Source organism: Entelurus aequoreus, linkage group LG28 (assembly GCF_033978785.1).
Source record: "Entelurus aequoreus isolate RoL-2023_Sb linkage group LG28, RoL_Eaeq_v1.1, whole genome shotgun sequence".
Classification (NCBI taxonomy): domain Eukaryota; kingdom Metazoa; phylum Chordata; class Actinopteri; order Syngnathiformes; family Syngnathidae; genus Entelurus; species Entelurus aequoreus.
The window spans coordinates 26,435,907-26,458,361 of record NC_084758.1 but is presented as its reverse complement, the minus strand read 5'-3'; the positions used below and the strand labels follow the sequence as shown (position 1 = coordinate 26,458,361).

The following is a 22,455-nucleotide window of genomic DNA, read 5'->3' as shown; positions in this document are numbered from 1 at the left end:
CTACTGGGTTGGCTGAGGTCCCATCAGAGTGGAAATGGACCAGAATGAGCTCCTGCAGCTCCTCTTTCAACAAAGTAGCGATGTGAAAGTGAAAAAAACCCATGACCCAAGTTGCTTTTTTGTCGTTTCACTTTTGCTCCACATTTCGAAGACTTTGTTAACCCATAACTCTGTTTTTTGTCATTCAGAAACTGTTTCTGTGACCGTGAGGCCTCACATCACCGACGTCAGCATGGACACCTGCTACTCTTGCAATAGCAAAGAGACCATTGAGGACGAGTCGGTCAATCAGACCCTGTGGAACGTGCTCATCCAGGCTTTCGTCAGCAACGGCACACAGAGCGAGAACAGTAAGAGAAGGACTTGGCATCACTTGGTCTTAAGGCGTACTCAATCGTTTTTGTTTTTTTCGACCGACTTCACGCCTAAAGCACTGAACAATTGACCAGCGCAGGGGTCGGGAACCGGTTGCTTCGGAGCCACATACGGTTCTTTAGCCTCCCTGTTGTGACTCCCTACCTGTCCAATTGCTCTAAGACTGCAAAAGAAGCTCAGCGTCTCCTGAAATGTAAAACAAAAATAAGTGGTCAAAGATGTACTTCTGTGCTTACATTTCATTGATTAAAAATGCGCTACAATGCATTTAACTTTCTGAATCAGAATCAGCTACTTTTGCGACAGCTCATTTATTGTGGCAGCGTCACAGTGAGTTAACAGCGTTGAAGCTGAGCAGTCTTAGAGTGGGTTCTTCCACTGTGGCCAAACTAGACAGCCATTGGATATATGCTCGGCTTTGTTGCGCCCATCGGACGTCGAGCGTCTCTGGAAGTGAATAAAAAGTGGGCTTGATAAATAAACCACTGCCAGAGCATTTTTCAAATTTAATTTTGTTGTTTTGTGTTTATATAGAGAATTTTACAATCGTTTAAAGGGGATGTTTGCAACATTTACACAGATGCCTCGAGGACGCCAACCATCCAATGTATTTTACACAGTATATCCCGCCCTCTGACAGCTTCTCGTACGTAATTATGTACATACGTTACACATGCACACGCATTAACTTTAGGTGTTGTTAGTTAATAATAGCAATTTGGATAGTTAGTGTTAGCTGTCATTGAATGTATATTCTACAATTACAACAACATGACTGCAAATTGTTTGTCGCTTCTTTTGGACTGCTTTTGTATGTGTGCATGCGCTCCCGGCGTATATGTGTTGACGAGACCGGGTGAGTGACTGTCGTAGACACCAATCATTTTATTCGGGCCAGTAAAAATTTTAATACGTAAACTTTTTCTAATTGTGAAAAAATACAGACAATTGTCAAACAAATGTGTTCAGTTAAACCACTAATGGCTATATAAGCTTGTTGGTGGAGTTCTTGTGTTTTTTGCTTTGAAAAATGTAACTTTGAGGAAGTTGCAAACAGCACCTTTAAGTGATATTTTCTTTGTTAAATCTAGCATCTTTGTATCTTCTAACGGTTATTGGACCCTGTAGTCGTGTTGAAAAAGTAGCTGAAAATAAGCTTACTTAAAAGACCCGCAGCTACCTCTGCTCCCTATTGTCAGGTTTAAGCACCGAACTATCTATTAAACAGAACAAGAAGAAAGGGATCAGGCAGAGACAGAGTTCAATTTTGCTCATGAGGAGAACGCATGGCGCTGCACACTCGGTTACAGTCTCCCCCCACGCGCCAAGGAATAGCCCACGCGCCCCCCATTTTATTCGGGAGTTCCCTAGTTACATCACTGAGGCTGCTTCTAAAGGGAGGGTTCACATATTATGCAAGCAGCTCAGTAGACACAATGCGTGATTATTCAGAATGGAAATGTGCTGAGCCTTGTGAATTCGCCCTGTCTTTGCTTTGTCTGCCCGGTGTTGTCTTATCTTCGTTGAGGTACTTGAGGTCCGTCCTTGGCTGTTAGCTGGCTGAAAAACAGAATCAGCTGCGGCGAGGCAACTCCTAACTTGCAGTGGAAGATAACAAGTTATGTGCCTTTGCACGAAAAGAAAAAGGACAGCTTGAGCACATTAAATAATAACTAGAGCAACGGCCTTTAAGCATAAGAGTTGTGTGATAACTTATATATAGTTATTCTAACACCTATGAAGGAGATTTTTGGTAACACTGGAGTGGGGGAAATTCGCCTTTCTGAAAAAAGTTCTGTAATTTGCAACTGTCAGACTGTGAATGTGTCCTGATTGGTGATTAGATTAGCACAAGGAAGGTAAAGAATAAGGATGGGGAGCCAGGCTTCACGTCGTCTTCTTGAGCGTAAGCTAATCATGAATCTCACAAGGAAATAGTTAAATTCTATAATAAACTAAGAAAAGATTAAGACTTCTTAAAAGTTTTAAAGCTGTGTTTTGTTCTGTGGCTGGAGACTGTTTTTCTTTTTTGGAAATGGTGGCAAAATGTGTCTCTTGACCCCTGGCGCTAGCATGACAGCACTCAATAGTGCCCAGGCCCTTTTTTTGGTCTAAGGCCAGGCACAATTCCATGTACACGTGGAGCCTAGCAGGGTCATAGAATAAAAAGAATGTGACCAAATTATTTAATTATAAACCGACACAACACCAACCCAGGCAGCAACTTTGTACAACATAGATAGTCACGACGACTACAAATAAAGGTGAAAATAGTCCACATATTGAGGTAAATTGTATTAACACATAAATAGAAATCTTCCTTACTGTTAAAAACATTCACCTCCATTTTTTTCTTTGCTGCCTCGCAGTGACTACCTGTATTGCCGATCTGCCCACCCCTGCTCCCACGGCCCCCAACACCACCACAGAGGCTCCGGTCACAAACGCCACCACCCCAGCCCCACTTCCTACAACCACACCCACCCCGACACTCCCCACACCCGCCACCGGGAAGTACACTTTAAAACCAGACACTAACAGCACAGCCTGCCTGTTGGCAACCTTTGGCCTGCGAGTCGGCATCAAGCAAGGAGAGGTTTGTGTGATTCTACTATCAACACTTTTGGGATCGGAACCATTTTATGATTAAATACGCTTCTTTTCGCTTTAGAAATATGAGGAGATCAACCTGGATCCGAATGTGACTACGGCGTCTGGATTGTGTGGCGGCAACAGTAGCGAGCTGGTGTTAGTGTCTAACACAATGACTGTGACATTTGTGTTTGCCAATGTGAGTACTCAACAACTCAACAATGTTTTTTTTAATGAATTTGCTACTTAACAAAACCAAACGAGTTGGCCAATAATGGAAATGGTGCTATAGTTTGGATCTCATTGGATAATTCATGTTTACCGAATGGAGTTTCTGTTGAATGTTTTCATTTGAATTAGGCAGCTCTCTGGGTGGACTGTTGTAAGGCAGAACCTTTTTATGTCGCCACCTGACTTAAGCGGTTGTTGATTCATCAAAATTTAAACTGAAACTTGCCATTGTTGTCTCATTAGCATGTGACTTTAGCCAGGGACAAATGAAGAATGGTGATTCATCTTTTTTCATATTATATTTTATACTATATCTGTTATTTTGTTGTATGTTTGCACTAGAATGACAATGTAGTTGTCATTCATGTGTAGTTGTCATTCATGCACATTTTTTTTCTCATTTTATGTATTTATATCAGTAATTTTGTTGGATCTTTTCACAAGAGTGACTATATAGTTTTCATTCATGCACAATTTTTTCTTTCAAGCTAACTATCTTTAAAAAAATATATATGAGTGCATTTTATTTGTTGTGGTAGAATCCAGGCTAATACTGCCTTGCATTTATTTTGAAGCTTATTCTCCACTTAACAGGAAGTGAGTGTGTCTTAATGTCACACTGCTTAGTGAGAATGAGGAAGATGACAAAGCTCCAACTAGGGTTGTGTGATATATATGATATAAATGATCTAATTTTGGCCTAAGATAGATCTCTTAATACTATCGTTATCACCGCAAATTGACAGCTACAAGTGAATGAACGTGTCCTCAGCGCAATGTAGCTTCCGTGCTAGCAGCTAATGTCACCCCACCGTGCAAAGCCACTTCTGAGTTCCTCGCCTTCCTGGCGGCAAATAAACTGTTTAAGTATCATCCAAGGATGACGTGGAATGGCTAAATATGCTACACTACACACTGTAGGGGGATATGGTCACCGCAAGCCAGACCTCTTGAATGTAAAACAAAGCTGGGCGGTTTTGATACAGATATTGACAGTAACAATACTAAGTAGGCATCAGGTCGATACCACAGTGATTTAACATCAAAAAATATTTTGTCGATTTTGTTATTTTTGTCAAACTCAGGAAATAAGTCCTGCGTTTATAAACAATAAGAGGGCTTCAAGGGCAAAAACCAAAGGATTTAAATCAGTGCCAATTGCTTGAAAAATAGTGATGGTCAACCAAGCCAATATGGCTGTTGTGGAGCACGCAAACTCTCTGAGTATGCAATGGGGCCTAAATCTTCCTGCAAAAAAGCAGATATGAGCAAAAAATGTAACTATGCAATATTACAGATCCCTATATTTTATCAAAAAAAGATGTGTCGAGTGATATCAGGGATTATCCGTCGGTGGAGGTTTTCAAGACATATCGAACTATCTTGTGCTTCACACGTCATTCTACACAACAAAACAGATGAAAACTCTGAAAAGCATGGAGGCCTACAATTTCTTTGGCCGTGTGGCTGGGACAAGGAAATTGGTATCATAAGTCTCGTTTTCGGATTAGGTTGCATTTCATGATTCGTTTTAGTGTCTTGTGAGGACTCGTCCATGTAAACAAACTACGACGATATAGCACCCGACAGCTGACACCTGTGACTGCATATCCATTTAACAAACTAACAATTACTGAATCATCACCATTTTATGATCTTTGTCCTGTTGTCATATGTACTCTTGACATGTTTGTGTACAAAACAAACAAGAGGGGAGACCTTTCCTGACTCATTGACCCTCACTTTGTGGTTTTTGTTTGTCAAAAATGTAAATACAAATAACCTCAAGATAATGCTTCAATGGGAAATACTCAACTTTAAAATTAAATCAAACAAACCTTTAACAAAGTAATCACTGCAAACTTGGGCGTTCTTCGACTCAGCTGCTTCCTTGGGCTGAAGTGCTGCCACGATTCTCGTCTTTGGTAAAATCTTGCACTCTTCCGCCCTCTTGAGGAACTGTGAAGAAGATGTTATCCTTTTTGCAATTTGAACTGTTCACACAGCCGAAAACAACGCAAGCATAGGGCATTTTTTCTTCGTAAAATTGTGCTGAGTACCCATTGAGAACAGACACTGGCTTGACCAGTACACATATTTAATTAACCGGGCGGGATGTCATGTAAATCCAAACAATAGTAGGTATTCATTTGAATATTTAATTGATATCGTTAAATGGCCATCCTGTGTTTTTGTCTAATCATAATTGTAAACAAACATGGTATCATTCAATGAGCTTGACATATTAGGTATCAGCATTGGTATGAACAATACTGCTCCTGTAATTACTTGGTATTGGATAGACACTAATTTGTAGCATCGACCAAAACTAATGTAAGTATCCTAACAGTAGAAGATGAAGTGCTTATTCTATGATTACAGAAGAGTTGATAGTACCATGTTAGTAACAGAAAGTAACTAGATATTAACAGTAAATTAGCAAGGAGATTATTAATAGTTTTGTGACCTAATATGTCACTGCGTACGTCAGCAACAAAATTAGAAGACATTGTAACCTGTTTTTAAATGGTAATCATTTACATACTAAATATTATATGCTGATATATGTTGATATCGCTGGCGGCTGCAATATGTTATCGCATTGTACATTTTAGGCCATATTGCTTATCTCTAGCTCCCAACACATGTGGACATAAACGGACCAATTTTTTATAGAAATGACCCCTTTGGGTCTCAAATTCTGTGTCGACAAAAGCCGTCGAGCATGTATATCGATGTTGACTCAAGCGGGTACTTTTTAATACAAAACCCAAAACCAGTGAAGTTGGCACGTTGTGCAAAAGGTAAATAAAAACAGAATACAATGATTTGCAAATTCTTTCCAACCTACATTCGATGGAATAGACTGCAAAGACAAAATTGGTTTTGGGTTTTGTAAGAATGAGTTTGTTGACAGAGGCGGGACCGACTAAAGCAGGTTCCACTGTAGTTCCAAAGTTAGGATTCATTGTCCTGACATGTGTGGTTTGTTGTCTCTTGCAGGATACCAAAAAATTCCGCCTCCAGGCAATGAATGTCACCGTAAAACTGAGTTCTGGTAATTAAAATGATTTGGGCCACATTTCTTCAAAGATGAGGAGGAGGAGGAGAAGGGCGCTAACGCGTGGTGTGCATTTTTTGTCAAGGCGAGGTCTTCTCTGACGGGAACAGCAGCCTGAGCCTGTGGGAGGCGTCTGTGGGCAGCTCGTACATGTGCAACAAGGAGCAGAACTACACCATCACCAGCCAGCTCATCGCCTTCACATTCAACCTCCAAGTGCAGCCCTTTGGAGTGAAGAAGGACGTTTTCAGTACAGGTACTTTTCTTCGGTCGTTTTACCGCTTTTGAGGATTTTTGCTTAACTTCAAAGACACCCCTTTCTAGTAAAAAATATAACATAGTGCAAGTAGTATACAATGCAAAGTTGCCGACATATATTCAGCACAACAGCTGTCCTTACAATGTTAATGCTCGTTTTTTATTGACATACATAGGGCTGTCAAAATTAACAAGTTAACTCGTGATCAATCCCAAAAACTTATCGCATTAATCATGTACACACTTAGAATAATCAGGCTATTTTTTTTGCTCGTAAAAGCTCTTTTACCTTAACCGCTATTCTGTCATTTATCAGACCAATGCTTACGTCAGTACGAAAATGAGTGAGGAGAGCTCACTGGCAAATTTCACCACAAAATAAAGTCTGAAAGAACTTTAGATACAATTCTTTCCACGTTTTGTGCAAATAAATGACATGCATTCAAGTGATCTGTTCAAATATTGGGGTCTTTCTTTTTAAACAATTTTTCAAGGGGGACTGCTCTTTTTTGGAATTTTGTCCATCGTTCACAATCATTATGAAAGATAGGACGACGGACGTCTTTTTTTTTAATGCATTCCAACTCGTAAATAAAAGTCCACTTACAATGGAGAAGATGGGAGGTCCTCTATTCCGCCCATAAATCCCAATAAATAACCATCCAAAGAGCGCCAACAATACTCCATTTACATTTCGCAACTTGAATATTAACCAAGTATTAGCGATATTGTTATTATAAGCGCTAATACAGACAAACTATTTGTATCAGCGCCATAACCACTAGATTTTGTGGCTATGTTAACATCATTGGCTAATGAGCTGCGTCCTTGCCTCGGTGCTGGTGAAAGTTCATTCTAGATCATAAATTATGCCTCTCACCTTGATAGTAGAAGGATGAGGACATAATCCGACAAGTTGGTACACTTTGGCAGTCAATTTACAAACGGAAATGGCGAGAAGAAAGACACAGACGCTTGGTTCCAACCCCCTTTTCTTCACAAGCATTATGAGTCATCCTTCATCTAAATGGGACTATGAAAACAACATCTTATCAGTCTGCATCCCAGTGGGATCAGACATTGTACAGTAAGTGATGTTTTATTATGTTTGTTGGCTCTTTTGAAGTCTGCAGTGAGTAATAATCAGTGATGTTAAAGAAAAAAACAAAAGAAATGTGTTTTTTTAAATAAATGTGCTGTGAGCAAAATATGTAAATATTACACGTTATTACATGTACATATGTTTTTTAAGGGCTTTATAGGCAGAATAGGCTCCATTCTTAGATGAGTGTGGATCACATTTATTTACTAATTGGAATGCATAAAAAAAAGAAAAACATATGTGTTATTGTCTTACACAAGAAATGTGAATGATAGGCAAAATTCCCCAAAAAAGTGCAGTTCCCCTTTAACTAAGCAAGCGAGTAATCGCCTGTGATCATCATGATTAATCCGAATTCAAAAATGTGATTACTCTGATCATTTGACAGCCCTAGACATACCCTAAATACAACCACCACTAACTACAACCATAATAATGTGAGTGTGTTTTTTAACCATAGCGCCTCCCAGAGGACCGCCAAAAGTGTCTGCTTTTCAGCTGTGGGCCAAAGCGGCACTTAGTTGTAATACACTTTTCCGCCAATTGTGCCAGTAATGACCATCTCAAATCAGAGTGGTGTCTAAAGAGAGGATGCCCAACTGGGTTTCAGGCGATCTCCTCAATAACCTCAATGATTGGTCAAAAAAGCATTTACGTGACTACAGGGCGCCATAGCTGCTACTAACTTTGAGCTGATGCTATGTGTTTGCGGCATTTACACATTAGTGTTTCGATGTGTAAAAATGCCCTGTTGTGCAGTACGGGCCTGGTATAACCGCAAAAAGTGTGAGGAGCTTTTACATCACTTTACCTACAACCCGGAGAGAAGCCAAATATGGGAAGAGATGGTTCATGTAAAACATTAGAGAGCCACCGATTACAGCATCTTGTGCCAGACAAACACACGACACAACGTCTGCGTTGTGTTCAGGAGAGAACACACAGAAGCTAATACAAATAATAACAGAAGAAGAATACATTTAATACAATTATGAGATGGTTTGCCAAAAACAGATTATCTTTAAATCTCATTAAAACTAAACTAATGCAATTTAGTAACCATAGAAGAGAAAGTCAAACACAAATACAAATAGACGGACATTGAAAGAGTAAAAGAAACCTAATTTTGGGCTTAATAATAAATGATAAAATGAACTGGAAATGTCATATTTAAAACTTACAACATGTAAATAATGATTTAAGCAAAATATATTCTGGACCAATAGTCACTCCATATTCTCTACTGCTCGCTAGTGTAACCATATCTGAGTTATTGTGCAAAAATAAGGGAAAATAAATACTAAAGTACACTTATTCACTTAGCATGCAACAAAAAAGATCAGTTAGAACAATTCCTTAATAATTGATACATACAGTAATAACAAATACACCACAAGTGATATACTTCACTCAAAAGTCACAATTTCTCTGTGATTGTTGGTCCAAAGCTAATGAAGATTTTGGCAAAGTTAGGGTAATACGTTATTTTTTTGGTCGTTCTGTGTATTTTTTTTACGTGTATTGCACCTTCGGGTGCCTGCTGCTCACAAAACACTGCAGGAATGTAGCAGCAGAGTGTCAAAATTCTATTTTCAGAAAATAAAACCATGTTTTATTGCAGGTTTATGAGCTGGAGTATGTTTAGAACGATATATAGACATATTACTTTGGTTTATTTCCTCAGAAAAACTAACGTCAAAACGACAGCAATTGCATGCATCCTTGTTAGCAGTCATGGCGCCTGTTTTTTAGTTGGCCAAATTCTCTTTATACATGACTCTGCCTCAAACAAGCAGAATAAGTCTGGAGCTAAAGTCATAGAAGTATCTTAAGCGCAAAAATGATAAATAAAGTGGTGAAGCTGTATATTCAGTTTAGTTAAGAAACATATTCATTATTAATTTAGTTTATTTTAGCGCAACATTATTGTATGTAAACTTATTTTTGTTAGTTATTAATGAATCCCTTCTTATGCAGTGTATTTGGTTAGTACAGTACTTATTTTTCAAATCAGCCTGACCTGAGCCTAAGGTTTATGTGTTACATGAATAATAATCTTTGTGATTAACACATGGTTTCATAACATTTGACCAGGTTGTAAACTGTAAGTAGGTTAGATATAATTATTCAATACGATTAAGATCATGACTAAAATTAGTAATTTAATGTGTGTGTGGGTCTTAGGCCCCTGTTGTTGTGGAAAAGTTGGGCCTCGTGGTCAAAAAGGTTAAGAACCCCTGATATAAAACCTGATACCGCATAAGTCCAGGTACATTATAGTCTTGAAAGCACAGAATAAAAACATCAAAGTGAAAACCCACTGGGAAACAAAGTATCAATATGATGTATCCGTTTTTATACAAGTCCTGCATAATTTGCTGTGAGTATATAATGTGTTGTTGAAATTACTTTTCAAGTACTTAATACATAATGTTCAATATCCAATCATGGACACTTCATACACAATGTTCTTAGTCCTTAGCGGGCCTGTCATTCGTCAGGGATTCATTCAAACGACAAACTTGTGTTGCAACATTTTGGTGTCACAGATGCCGCATTTCCACTGCATAGTACTGATCCAACTCTACTCGCCTCGCTTTGGATCGGTTTTTGTATCTTCCACTTGGAAATAGTCCCTCAAAAAACGCACTGCATTGAACGGTTTATCTAAGAGGAACTGCAGGCAGCACCGCAGCAAAGTGGAAACTATGGAGCGTAATACTGGAAAGCCTGCCTGACCGCCTACCAATAATTAAAACGTTTATTAAAAATACTTATTTCTAGTATTGGAATTTTGCCAGTAAGAAATGGCGAGTAGAGTCGACGTGAGATGAGTAGGTACTATGCAGTGGATAAGGGCCCAAAGTCTGACACGCCCATTAACTGACTCTCTTTTCATCTGCAGCCCATGAGTGTCCATTGGATGACACCGGCATCTTAATCCCAATCATTGTTGGCGCTGCTCTGGCTGGCTTGATTGTCATTGTAGTGATCGCTTACGTGATTGGTCGAAGAAAGACCTATGTTGGATATCAGACCCTTTGAGAGGCCACTTTTGCAGATCACTCATCAATTATGGCAGGGAAGCCTGGTCCTTGGAATCATGTGCAATGAACTCAATTGGCTCTTGACAATTCACCCCCCTTCAGAAATGTCTTTTCTTACACCCTAATGAATTGAAACATGCACAAAAAGCATTTCTTAGAATCTGCAGGGACAATCTTTTTTTTTTTCTCAAGGACCAAACTTGTCTGCACCCCATTTTTTTATTCTGTTTTTTGTTCTCCAATGTTGTTGTTTTTTGTTTGTTGTTTTTTGTGATAGAGGAAATGCAAAATATTGCTGTTTTAGTCCCAATCCATGTCAAATATAATGTAATCAAACTAAACAAATAATCTTATCGGCATATATATTGTTTGGACGGAACTTCGAAATCTTGCATTTGCTCTGCAAACACTCTGTTTCCTTTCACATGATTTAACCTCTTTGCACATTTTATTTTCCTTTTTCTTCTTTTTTGTTTGACTGATCATCTTCATTATCATTTACATTGAAAACAAATATTCCCTTCAGGATTTAGATGCAAATTCTTCACAAAAGTACAAAAAATTAAGATAGTTTTAGTCTTTGCAAAACCAATCATCAGGGTATGGAAGGAAATGAGCAACATTCAATTTGTGTTTTAGAATGTCCATCAAACCTTTTTGTTTCCTCCTTCAAGGACGTTTTGATGTGTTAAGCGGAGACAAATCAGAAAAATAATCAAACCTTCGCTGATGTACATCACAGCGTCTGCTGCTTCAAGGGTGTGCAGACACTTGCACAAGTCAGAAAAATGTAAAGTGTTTTGCATACATGTGCTGGACACTAGGTTCTGAAAAGGGAAGTCGTTGTGTAGATACTCCATTTCATTTAAGGTATATTTTCATATAAATGCACTAAGATGCTCTTTTACCTTGTGTTTCTGCATTTGTACTTGGAAACTGTGTCACGTGACGATGATGATATGTTTTGATCCAGGCTCTGAAGGCTGCAGTCAAGTTAATATGTAACATGGTCATGTGACTAACTGCGTTAGTCTCGCTTGAATATCGTAAAATGGACAAATCCTAATTTGAGGTGCAGCAACACAAACAGAGTGAGTGCATGTTTCACATGTGGCACAAAACTGGATCATTCAAAATGATGATTCCCAAGATTTTTGTCACATTAGATAGGAATATGAATTAGTTGTAAATATATAGATTTGTTTCAATAAAATCACTAAATCCCAGATTGTTTTAATTCAAACATGCCCTGATTTATAATTAACTTTCTGGGGGTTTCTGTGCACCCAAACCAAAATGCTCAACATTTAAGGAAATAGCACTGCAGCCCTATCAGAACCTCAGGAGAAAAGTGGTTGTGTGCGCGTGCGTGAGTGTGTGTGAGAGAGAGAGAGGAAGAGGGTTCTTTTTTGCATCGACAACAAGCCAGTTTGAATTTCGTGTTTTGCTCATTTGTAGACGTGCTGTCTTTTTTGGACCTTGGAAGGAGTATTAGTGCCGATTGGAAAAAAAAAATATTTTTTCTAAATTAAGTTAACCCAAATTATTTTGTAAATTTATGAGAAAAGTTAAAGTTGTACGAAAAAAGTCCTAAAGTTACAGGCAAAATATCGTCAATTAAGAGGAATAACATTTTAAAATCACTAGACCAAATAATGTAAGTTTATATGGAAAGTAGTCTGATTGTAACAATAAAAAAGTCAAGTTAGAGCAGTGCTTCTCAATTTTTGTTACGCCCGCCCTAGGGAATAGAAAATATTTGGGCGCCCCCCCCCATCTCCACCGTGACAATAAATAGTATAATTTGTCCATAACATTGTAGGTTTATTAACATTAAACCTTTCCTCGTCCCCCACCGTTGGTACACGTCATATTCCGGTACAGGAAAAAAAAGCATGTTCCCCACAGGGGAGCCCGCCCCAATAATTGAGAAGGACTGAGTTAGAGGAATAACATCGTAAAATTGCAAGGAAAAATTTGTCAGATTACAAGAAAAAAGTTGTAAAGTTACAGGAACCAAATTGTAAAATCACCAGAGAGAATATGTAGGGGTATGAGGAAAGAGGTTTGACTGTAACCAAAAAAAAAAGTCACGTTTGAGGAATAACATCATAAAATTGCGAGGAAAAAGTTGTCAGATTACGACAAAAAAAGTCATTAAATTATAAGAATAAAGTCATGGGATAAAATTAGTAAAAATTATGAGGAAGCAATTCCAACTGTAACAAGGGGGAAAAGTCGTAAAGTTACAGGAATAACATCGTAAACTTGTCGGACAAAAATGGTCGGATTCTAAGAAAAAAGTCTGAATGTTTCAAGTAAAAAATCGTAAAGTTACAAAGATGACAAGGAAATAAGGCTAACTGTAACTAAGGAAAAAGTTGTAAAGTTACGGGAATAACATTGTCAAATTGGCGGACAAAAATGGTCGGCTTTTAAAAAAAAATGTCTAAATGTTTCAAGCAAAAAATCGTAAAGTTACAAAGACAAGGAAATAAGTCCAACTGTAACAAAGGAAAAAGTTATAAAGTTACGGGAATAACATCGTCAAATTGGTGGACAAAAATGGTCGGATTCTAAGAAAAAAGTCAATGTTTCAAGCAAAAAATCGTAAAGTTACAAAGATGACAACGGCATAAGTCCAACTGTAACAAATTAAGTTATAAAATGACAGAAACTTCCCAAAGAAAAATGCCCAAATGTTACACGCAAAATGTCCTAAAGTTACAGGTATTAAGTCGTAAAGTTACGAGAGAGAATTTCTTAGTTTGAGGAAAAAAATTCCAAATATAACAGAGAAAGTCACAAGGTTACACGAATAACATCATTAGGACAAAAGTTACGGGTATCAAGAAAATGTGACTATTACAAAGAAAACATTAAGAGAATAATGTCTCTTTAAGATTGTTGTAATATACAACTTGTACTTTATGATCCCTGTCCATATAATAATCAGATTTTTGACTTTAAAAAAATGATTGTACTTTTTTGAAATTTTTTAGGTCGAATACTCCTTTTGTATGTTCCAAGTGGGACAACTGTGTCGTTTGATTTTTTTTTTTTCCTCCTAGCATTTTAAACGTGACTTACCCAGGACTTTGTGTGCGTTTGAACAATTTCAGCAGAGCAACTTGTGTTGATATTTTCAGCTCGGCATTTTCTCACTTGTCATGCTAATAGTGCCTTTCCAGTAGAAGAGTTTGGGATTCCTTTTAATATTTGGCTCGTCATGACGACTATATGCATGGCACGTGGTAAACAAAGGGAATGTGTGTGTAAGGTTGCTCTCACCACCTGGATCTCACAGACTTGATTGTTTTTAGTTGTTTTTGAGATTCATGCAAATAAAAGCGTTGCTGTCCTGGCTCATCTGAGTATACATTTATTTGTTGAACCTGTTTTGGTACTAACCTCTCATTTACTGTTAACTCACCATCTTTTTCCTTACTTTTAATGTTGTGGCATAAGACGCTGACCTCTGCTCTCTTCACTCTCATCTAGCTGAGGAATGCCAGACGGACTCGGAGAGCTTCCTTGTTGCCGTAGTCGTCGGAGTTGCCCTGCTTGTTCTCATTCTTATCGTTCTGCTGGCCTACTTCATCGGGAGAAAGAGAAACATGGCCAGCGGTTACGAGTCTTTCTAGACACCTTTTGACACCTTTCTGGTGATTTTTCTTTCCTTCCTTTCCCCATTTTTAATCACTTAACCGCTGCCTGTGTTCCTCTCTTGTTGGCCTTGCTGTTTGGTGTTCGCTTTCTACTTTGATTCCACTTCTCAACCTCTTACTAATCGCCAGAATTTGGCAATTTGGTAATACAAATGTGATCTTTTAGCCAAAGCATTAGCGATACCACCCATGTCTAGGCAGAAAACCGAAAATAAGCTTGTTCAAGCACAGTTTATTTTAGTATTTTAGCTTAGCACAATTAAAAAAAACACTAAATAAAATAAGAAAAATAGTAAAAACTAGTGAAATTAACTAGATGCATGGGCAGATACATTTACTTGATAAGGCATCCTACATTAAGAAATAATCACGACTTTTAAGATAGAAATAAGTATTTTATTTTGAAAACAAGCATTATTCAACTTGTAGTTCTGAAATTAAGTTAAGTTAAAGTACCAATGATTGTAACACACACACTAGGTGGGGTGAAATTTGTCCTCTGCATTCTACCCATCCCCTTGTTCACCCCCTGCGAGGTGAGGGGAGTAGTGAGCAGCAGCGGTAACTGCGCCCGGGAATCATTTTTGGTGATTTAACCCCCATTTCCAACCCTCGATGCTGAGTGCCAAGCAGGGAGATAATGGGTCCCATTTTTATAGTCTTTGGTAGGACTCATGCAAAAATGTATGTTGGTCAATGACTAAAAATAAGTATGTAGCTCTTAAAACTAGGGAATATTTTAGAAATACAATTTTAAATCTTTGCAAGTGGCAAATAATTTACAGTGCATAAATATAGCACACATTTCACATTTTGTTTATAGAAAAGTTCCTTTGCAGCCAAAATATGACTAGCTGGACAAAAACCGTAAAACAAAGCTTATTGTAGCTTCGTTTAGCTTAGCATTTTATCTTGGCACACATTTTGAGCATTTAAATATGCTTTTTCAGCCAAAGTATGAGTGGTACCACCTGTGTCTGGTCAGAAAATGTAAAACAAAGCTTATTGTAGCTTCGTTTAGCTTAGCACACATTTTGAGCATATAAATGTGTCTTTCCAGACAAAATATGACCACCTGTGTCTGGACAGAAAACTTAAAAGAAGCTACACGTTTAGCATTGCATTTTATCTTAGCATAATTTGTATAAATTAATTTTAACAGCATACAAATGACATTTTGAGGCTATTAATGTGCCTTTCTAGCCAAAATGTGAGCGATACCGCCTGTGTCTGGACAGAAAACGTAAATAAACCTACACATTTAGCATAGCATTTATCTGCGCATAATTGGTATATACTTAGCACACATTTTAACAGCCTACAAAGGTCTAGATTTGACATTTTGAGACTAAAAATTAGCTTTTCTAGCCAAAATTTGTGTGGTGCCACCTGTGTCTGGACAGAAAACAAATGAAGCTACATGATTAGCATAGCATCTTATTTTAGCATAATTTGTATAAATTTAGCACACATTTTAACAGCCTACGAATTACTAGATTTAACATTTTGAGACTATTATGACCCCAAAAGGGACAAGCGGTAGAAAATTTATGGATTGTGTCTTTCTTGCGAAAATATGAGCGATACCACCTGTGTCTGGACAGAAAACATAAATGACTACGCGTTTAGCATAACATTTTATCTTAACGCAATTGGTATAAATTTAGCGCACACTTTAGCCTACGAATTGACATTTTGAGACTAAAAATTTGCCTTTCTAGACAAAATATGAGCTATACCACCTGTGTCTGGAAAGAAAACATAGCGTTGTTTTGCATAGCATTTTATGTTAGTATAGTTGGTAAAAAATTCAAGCCTACAATTGACGATATTTGACATTTTGAACATATAAATGTGCCTTTCTAGCCAAAATATTACTGATACCACCTACGTCTGGACATAAAACGTAATGTAGTGTCGTTTAGCATAGCAATTTATCTTAGCATAATTGGTATACATTTAGCACACATTTGAAAAGCAGAGATTTGACATTTTAAGCATATAAATGTGCCGTTCTGGCCAAAATATGAGTGATACCACTGGTGTCTGCAGAAAAAGCTTATTGTAGCTTAGTTTGGCGGAACATTTCGGCTGAGCATAATTGGTATAATTTTAACACATTTCTTCTATTTCTTAACCATTGGAGTAGATTTGACATGTATAAATGTGCTTTTCTAACCAAATGATAAGATATAGCAGCAGTGTCTGGACAGAAAATGTAAAAGGAGCATAGTTTAGCTTAGCAATATTGGTCTAAATTTAACAAATGTTAGACAACCTGACTGCCAACTATTAGACTACATTCAACATTTTGGGAAAATAAATAATGATTTACATTAGTGAGTTGACTTAATGGTAACACCTTTGTGAAATGCTAGCCTAGCTTAGTTTATCTTAGCATCAGGGCCAAAACTGGTAAAAACAAAATGTCTGCCCCTAAACATAACATCAAACTGCAGCCAGCACATTTTTATGAACACAAAACGGTAAAAAGCTTAGTTTAAAATGGTTACTTAGTAGAATTGTTTGTTTTGACCTTGAAATACTGTTTAATCCTTAAATTAGCGTAGCATCAGAACCAGTACAAGTATTTGTCTATAAAATACTACCAACCCTTCCAGAGTTCTCTTATAAGCAAACAGACACGAAAACAAAACCTAAATCAGTTTAGAATTGCAAGTTATTTTGGTATTATTGTTCAATTTTGTTTTTATACAAAGCTTTGCTATTAAGCTCAATGTTAGTTATAAATCGAGTCAAGCAAAATATATATTTCTGTAAATCAACTGACTAGTCTTCCTCTCAGGAAATAAAAGTCTTTGGTCAATCCCAAATTCTTTTGGATGACATATGTTGAGTAAGAAGGACCACCAAGACGGAACAGCAATATTATCAAGATGTACTAAAGTTTTAGGAGACCAGCCCAATGCGATAATAGCAGCATCAAGAACAGGTCTAAAAATCTAACGGAAAGAGTCATCTTATTTAATACGAAAACAGCCCTTCCCGCCCAGAAAGAAATACAGCCTTTTGGTTCTACACCGATAAGGCTTCCTCCACAAAAAGGGAGTACATTATACTCCCAGCAGACATTCCAGGCCTTCAAGATGAAACACAGAGTTCACTAATGAGCATAAGGAAAAAACACCAAGTGTACACATGGGAAAATATTAGCTGCTTTAAACATGACTATTGATAAAGAAAATATATGCATTCTCCACACAACTTACTATTGATTGATTGAAACTTTTATTAGTAGATTGCACAGTACAGTACATATTCCGTACAATTAACCACTAAATGGTAACACCCGAATACGTTTTTCAACTTGTTTAAGTCGGGGTCCACGTTAATCAATTCATGGTAGTGACATTAGAAACTAAACTAGTGCGTCTCAACTATTTTCTGTTACGCCCACCACAGGAAGAAGAAAACATTCCACTTCCCCACTTAAAGTGCCAATATAAATAGTATCAATTGTCTATAAATTGTTATAAGTACACCTCTGCATAACCTTGTATTCCTATTAACATTAAAGAAAACAAAAAAGCAAAAAAATATAGATCAACTTACAACAAATAACTTTAACATCCTTATATTAAATAAACTCAATAAATAATCACTGCGATGAGGTGGCGACTTGTCCAGGGTGTACCCCGCCTTCCGCCCGATTGTAGCTGAGATAGGCTCCAGCGACCCCAAAAGGGAATAAGCGGTAGAAAATGAATGGAATAAATAATCAATTCAAATTGAGGAGCACAAAAATTGTTCAGATTTTTAATCAAAATGAGGACGTCTGGATTACGAGCTACAATGAACATGTTTTGTCAACATGATACTGACAAAGCTTAATCCCCAAGGTCACACATGCCCGCCCAACTATTTCAAAACAACTGAACTAAACTAACTTTAGAAGAAGAAAAATTAAAAATTAGCATGTTAGCTTAGCATAAATGCTAATTTTGTGTATTTATAAAAAGATCTGTTAATTAATCTGTCAATTCTAAATAAAACACTGCTTTTATACTTCATTATCCACTTTCAACACCGCACTTTTCATTAATAGGGTTTTCCCCCAATGCTGAACTTTCTTCCTATTTGTATGAAATAAGAAAAAATGTTAACTTTTGATTCCTTTTATGACTCATTTCCAGGGATTTTCTAACCACTGTGAAGATTTCTAACATTCCTTGCTTCCCTCTTGTTGCCCCCTGACAGCGAGCCAGCAGCACTAACCTCTGCTGTCTTGTGTGTTTGTGTGCCTATCAGCCCAGGAATGCTTCCTGGACTCTGATTTGAGCTTTTTGGTGCCCATGGCGGTGGGCGTGGCCCTCAGCCTCCTAATCGTCCTCGTGCTTATCTCTTACCTGATTGGCCGCAGGAAGAGTCGCACCGGCTACCAGTCTGTATAATCACGCTCCTCCGCCTCTCACCTTTCCTGAAACAAACGAACTAAAACAATCCTTTTCCTCCTTCCTGCACTGCAAAAAGAAAATGAAACTTTAACCTTTGTGTATCCTAGCAACCGCCTCACTGGTTGCCCCATTCTTTGCCAATGGCTGAATCAATTAGGCTGCATGTCCATGCCATGTACAATACTAATACTACTCTCCTGTATAGAATGAATGAATGTAAACCGCACATTGACATGAACTTTACCAGCACTGCAAACACACTTTTGGGGAAAACATTTTTTTCTTGGTTTACGCCAAAAAAAAACCCAACTCAACTAGTGGATCATTTCAAGGTAGAAACCGGCAATGTTCGATATTTTAATGGCGTTCTCCTCAGCTCTGCACATTCCATCACTAACCAGACCCCTGACAGTTTTGTGCCTTTCCGTTAATTCACCGTTCGACTGCTTTGCTTGAGAAGAATGTCTTATGTGATGAGCTTGTCTTTCTTAATGACACGAGAGGGGGAGGAAAGGGGAGTGCGTCGCCGAAATGAATAAAAGTTTGGTTCTTGTTTTGTAGCGCTGTCGTCCTTTTTTTCCCTCTTTTGCGGCGACCGATTTTAGTACACAGTGCTGGACGTACACTGCAGCAGAGGTCTTTAACAGCGGTGCCTGGCCCCCCGGGGGTCCGCAGAGGTACTGCAAGGGGGGGTCGTTAAATATTTACTTGATTGGACATGTTCTTTTTTTCACAAATGTAACATGAAGGTGGACTTGACTCACTGTCGTGTTTATGAATGGCATTGGTATGGACACTCCTACTCGCATAAAACAACTATTGTTGTATTCATGTTAGCATTTAAGCTAGCGAGCCATTTGCGGAGTAGCTGCCAGATAGCAATTTGCAAACTAGTTGCTGCCAGCTTGCAATTAGCGATCTAGTTGCCAGCAAGCGAGTTGCCGACTAGCTGACAGCTAATGATTTGCGAAATAGTTGCCAGATAGCAATTTGCAGACCAAATGCTAGCTTGCAATTAGCGCTCTAGTTGCCAGATAGCGAGTTGCCGACTAGATGACCGCTAACGATTTGTGGATTGGTTACCAGCGAGTTGACAGCTAGCCATTTGCAAAATAACTGCCTGATTGCAATTAGTGCTCTAGTTGCCAGCTATTGAGTTGCCGACTAGTGGACAGCTAACGATTTGCAGACTTATTCCCAGATAGCAATTTGCAGACGAGTTAACAGCTTGCAATTTGCAAACTAGTTGCCAGCTAGCGAGTGGCCGACTAGTTGACAGCTAACAATTTGCGGACAGGTTGCCAGATGGCGGTTTGCAGACTAGTTGACAGCTAACAAATAGCACTCTGGCTGACAGTGAATTACACTCTGGTTGCCAGCTAGCGAGCTGCGGACTAGTTGCCAGCAAGCGATTTTTGCAGACTAGTTGACAGCTAGCAATTTGCAAACTAATTGCCTGCTTAAAATTAGCGTTGTAGTTGCTAGATAGAAATTTGCGCTCTAGTTGCCAGCTAGCGAGTTGCCGACTAGATAACCACTAACGATTTGCGGACTAGTTGCCAGCGAGTGATTTTTGCAGATTAGTTGACAGCTAGTCATTTGCAAACTAACTGCCTGATTGCAATTAGTGCTCTAGTTGCCAGCTATTGATTAGTGGCCTAGTTGCTAGCTGGCGATTAGTGTGCTGGGATTCTAACTCGCAATTAGCATGCCAGTTGCCAGCTATCGATTAGCAGCTTAGTTGCGAGCTAGCAATTAGCGTGCTGGGTTTCTAACTAGAAATTAGCATAACAGTTGCCAGCTATCGATTAGTGGCCTAGTTGCTAGCTGGCGATTAGTGTGCTGGGTTTCTAACTAGCAATTAGCTTGCCAGTTGCCAGCTATCGATTAGCAGCTTAGTTGCGAGCTAGCGATTAGCGTGCTGGGTTTCTAACTAGAAATTAGCATAACAGTTGCCAGCTATCGATTAGTAGCCTAGTTGCTAGCTGGCGATTAGTGTGCTGGGTTTCTAACTAGCAATTAGCATGCCAGTTGCCAGCTATCGATTAGCAGCTTAGTTGCGAGCTAGCGATTAGCGTGCTGGGTTTTTAACTAGCAATTAGCATGCCAGTTGCCAGCTATCGATTAACGGTTTAGTTGCGAGCTCGCGATTAGCGTGCTGGGTTTCTAACTAGCAATTAGCATGCCGGTTGCCAGCTATCGATTAGTGGCCTAGCTAGTTGCTAGCTGGCAATTAGTGTGCTGGGTTGCCAGCTAGGGATTCGTGCGCTATTTAGCAGTTTGCGGCACCACTTTTTGATTATCTTAATGTTGCACAATAACAATTATGACCAGTTTGATATAAAACACATTTTTACACAAGATATATGACTAGGGGGTCCCCACTCCATCAGTTTTGGGGTCCTTGGCCTGGAAATGGTTAAAGATCCCTCCTCTACAGTATTGCACTACCAATTGCAAGTCCCCTAAAGTTCTATTTTGGAATATGCTCAAGGCTTTCTGAAGAAGAAAATGCACCAATCAAGTCACATAAAAATGTCAGAGGTGAAACCACTGGCAACACAAAAGTCTATTAGTAATGTCAGAAATCATAAATATGTGATGATAACCATAGAACCGGTAATGTAACGTGGAAGTGGTACACATGCCTCTGTCCTGGCAGAAAACAAAACATAGGGTTGACAAAAGTCATGTAAAGGGATGTTGTCCAACCCTCAAATAAAGTGTGATGATAACCATAGAACAGGATATGGCGTTTGTGGTGACGTGGGAAAGCAGTACACGTGTCTCTGTCATGGCTGCTGAGTCCAATAAAAGAAAAAACAAAGAGTAAAAAATGTTAATATACCCAAAGGACTCTAATCCGACACCTTGAAGTGTGATGATAACCAAAGAAGAGGAAATGGGGTTTATTTTGAGGAGGTGCCTCTGTCCTGCCTGCTCAGTACAATATGGCTGAAAACACAAAACCAAGAATGGGTAATTGTGTCGTCTTAATGTGAAGAGACTCGCCTCCCAGGCACACGACGTCATGGCCCCCCCTGAATGCTCGCCGCCACCAAGACTATCAGGTGTTACACGGGTGAGTATACTATTTCATTTGTTTATGGTATGTAGGTTAACTTCTTCTTACACTTGTAAGCATGTTAAATAAGCGTGGCACGGTGAAGTCGACGCCTCATCAAAGGGTGAGTATCTCATTTTTTTCATTTTCGTGCGGCAGTTTGCGTCTTCTCACACTACAAATTATATTGGGTACGTCAATTATATGATCGTTTAGTACGAGCTGTTACTCGTGAGCAGGAGCAGCGATTCCTGATAAAGTTTGGTGTGTTGCAGTCAAACGACACAGCAGCAGTATCGGTCACATGGTAGAAGATTCACCGGGGGATTGATTGAGACTTTTATGAGTAGATTGTACAGTACAGTACATATTCTGTACAATTGACCACTAAATGGTCACACCCGAATAAGTTTTTCAACTTGTTTAAGTCGGGGTCCACTTAAATCAATTCATGGTACAAATATATACTATCAGCATAATACAGTCATCACACAAGTTAATCATCAGAGTATATACATTGAATTATTTACATTATTTACAATCCGGGGGGTGGGATGTTATGTTAATGATGGGGGGGGGGGGGGGGGGTGTTAGGTTTGTGAGGGGGGTTTATGACCTAAACCGAAGACAGGAAGTATACGT

The 22,455-nt window shown here is 38.6% G+C and overlaps 1 protein-coding gene across 3 annotated transcripts in view; it reads left to right on the top strand.

Moving 5' to 3' along the window:
- Positions 1 to 19,309, top strand: part of lamp2 (lysosomal-associated membrane protein 2) — a 28,342-nt gene extending 9,033 nt beyond the window's left edge. Inside the window, exons 4-10 of one of the 3 annotated variants that reach the window (XM_062039789.1) lie at positions 189 to 350; positions 2,745 to 2,971; positions 3,047 to 3,166; positions 6,202 to 6,256; positions 6,345 to 6,515; positions 14,168 to 14,331; positions 18,604 to 18,740. In XM_062039789.1, coding sequence (XP_061895773.1) covers positions 189 to 350; positions 2,745 to 2,971; positions 3,047 to 3,166; positions 6,202 to 6,256; positions 6,345 to 6,515; positions 14,168 to 14,310 — 878 coding nt within the window. In that variant the 3' untranslated portion in view covers positions 14,311 to 14,331; positions 18,604 to 18,740. Of the gene's footprint in view, positions 1 to 188; positions 351 to 2,744; positions 2,972 to 3,046; positions 3,167 to 6,201; positions 6,257 to 6,344; positions 6,516 to 10,524; positions 14,036 to 14,167; positions 14,332 to 18,603 lie in introns of those variants that run through there. The other 2 variants (XM_062039788.1, XM_062039790.1) reach the window with 2 other exon arrangements.
- The last annotated feature ends 3,146 nt before the right edge of the window (positions 19,310 to 22,455 follow it).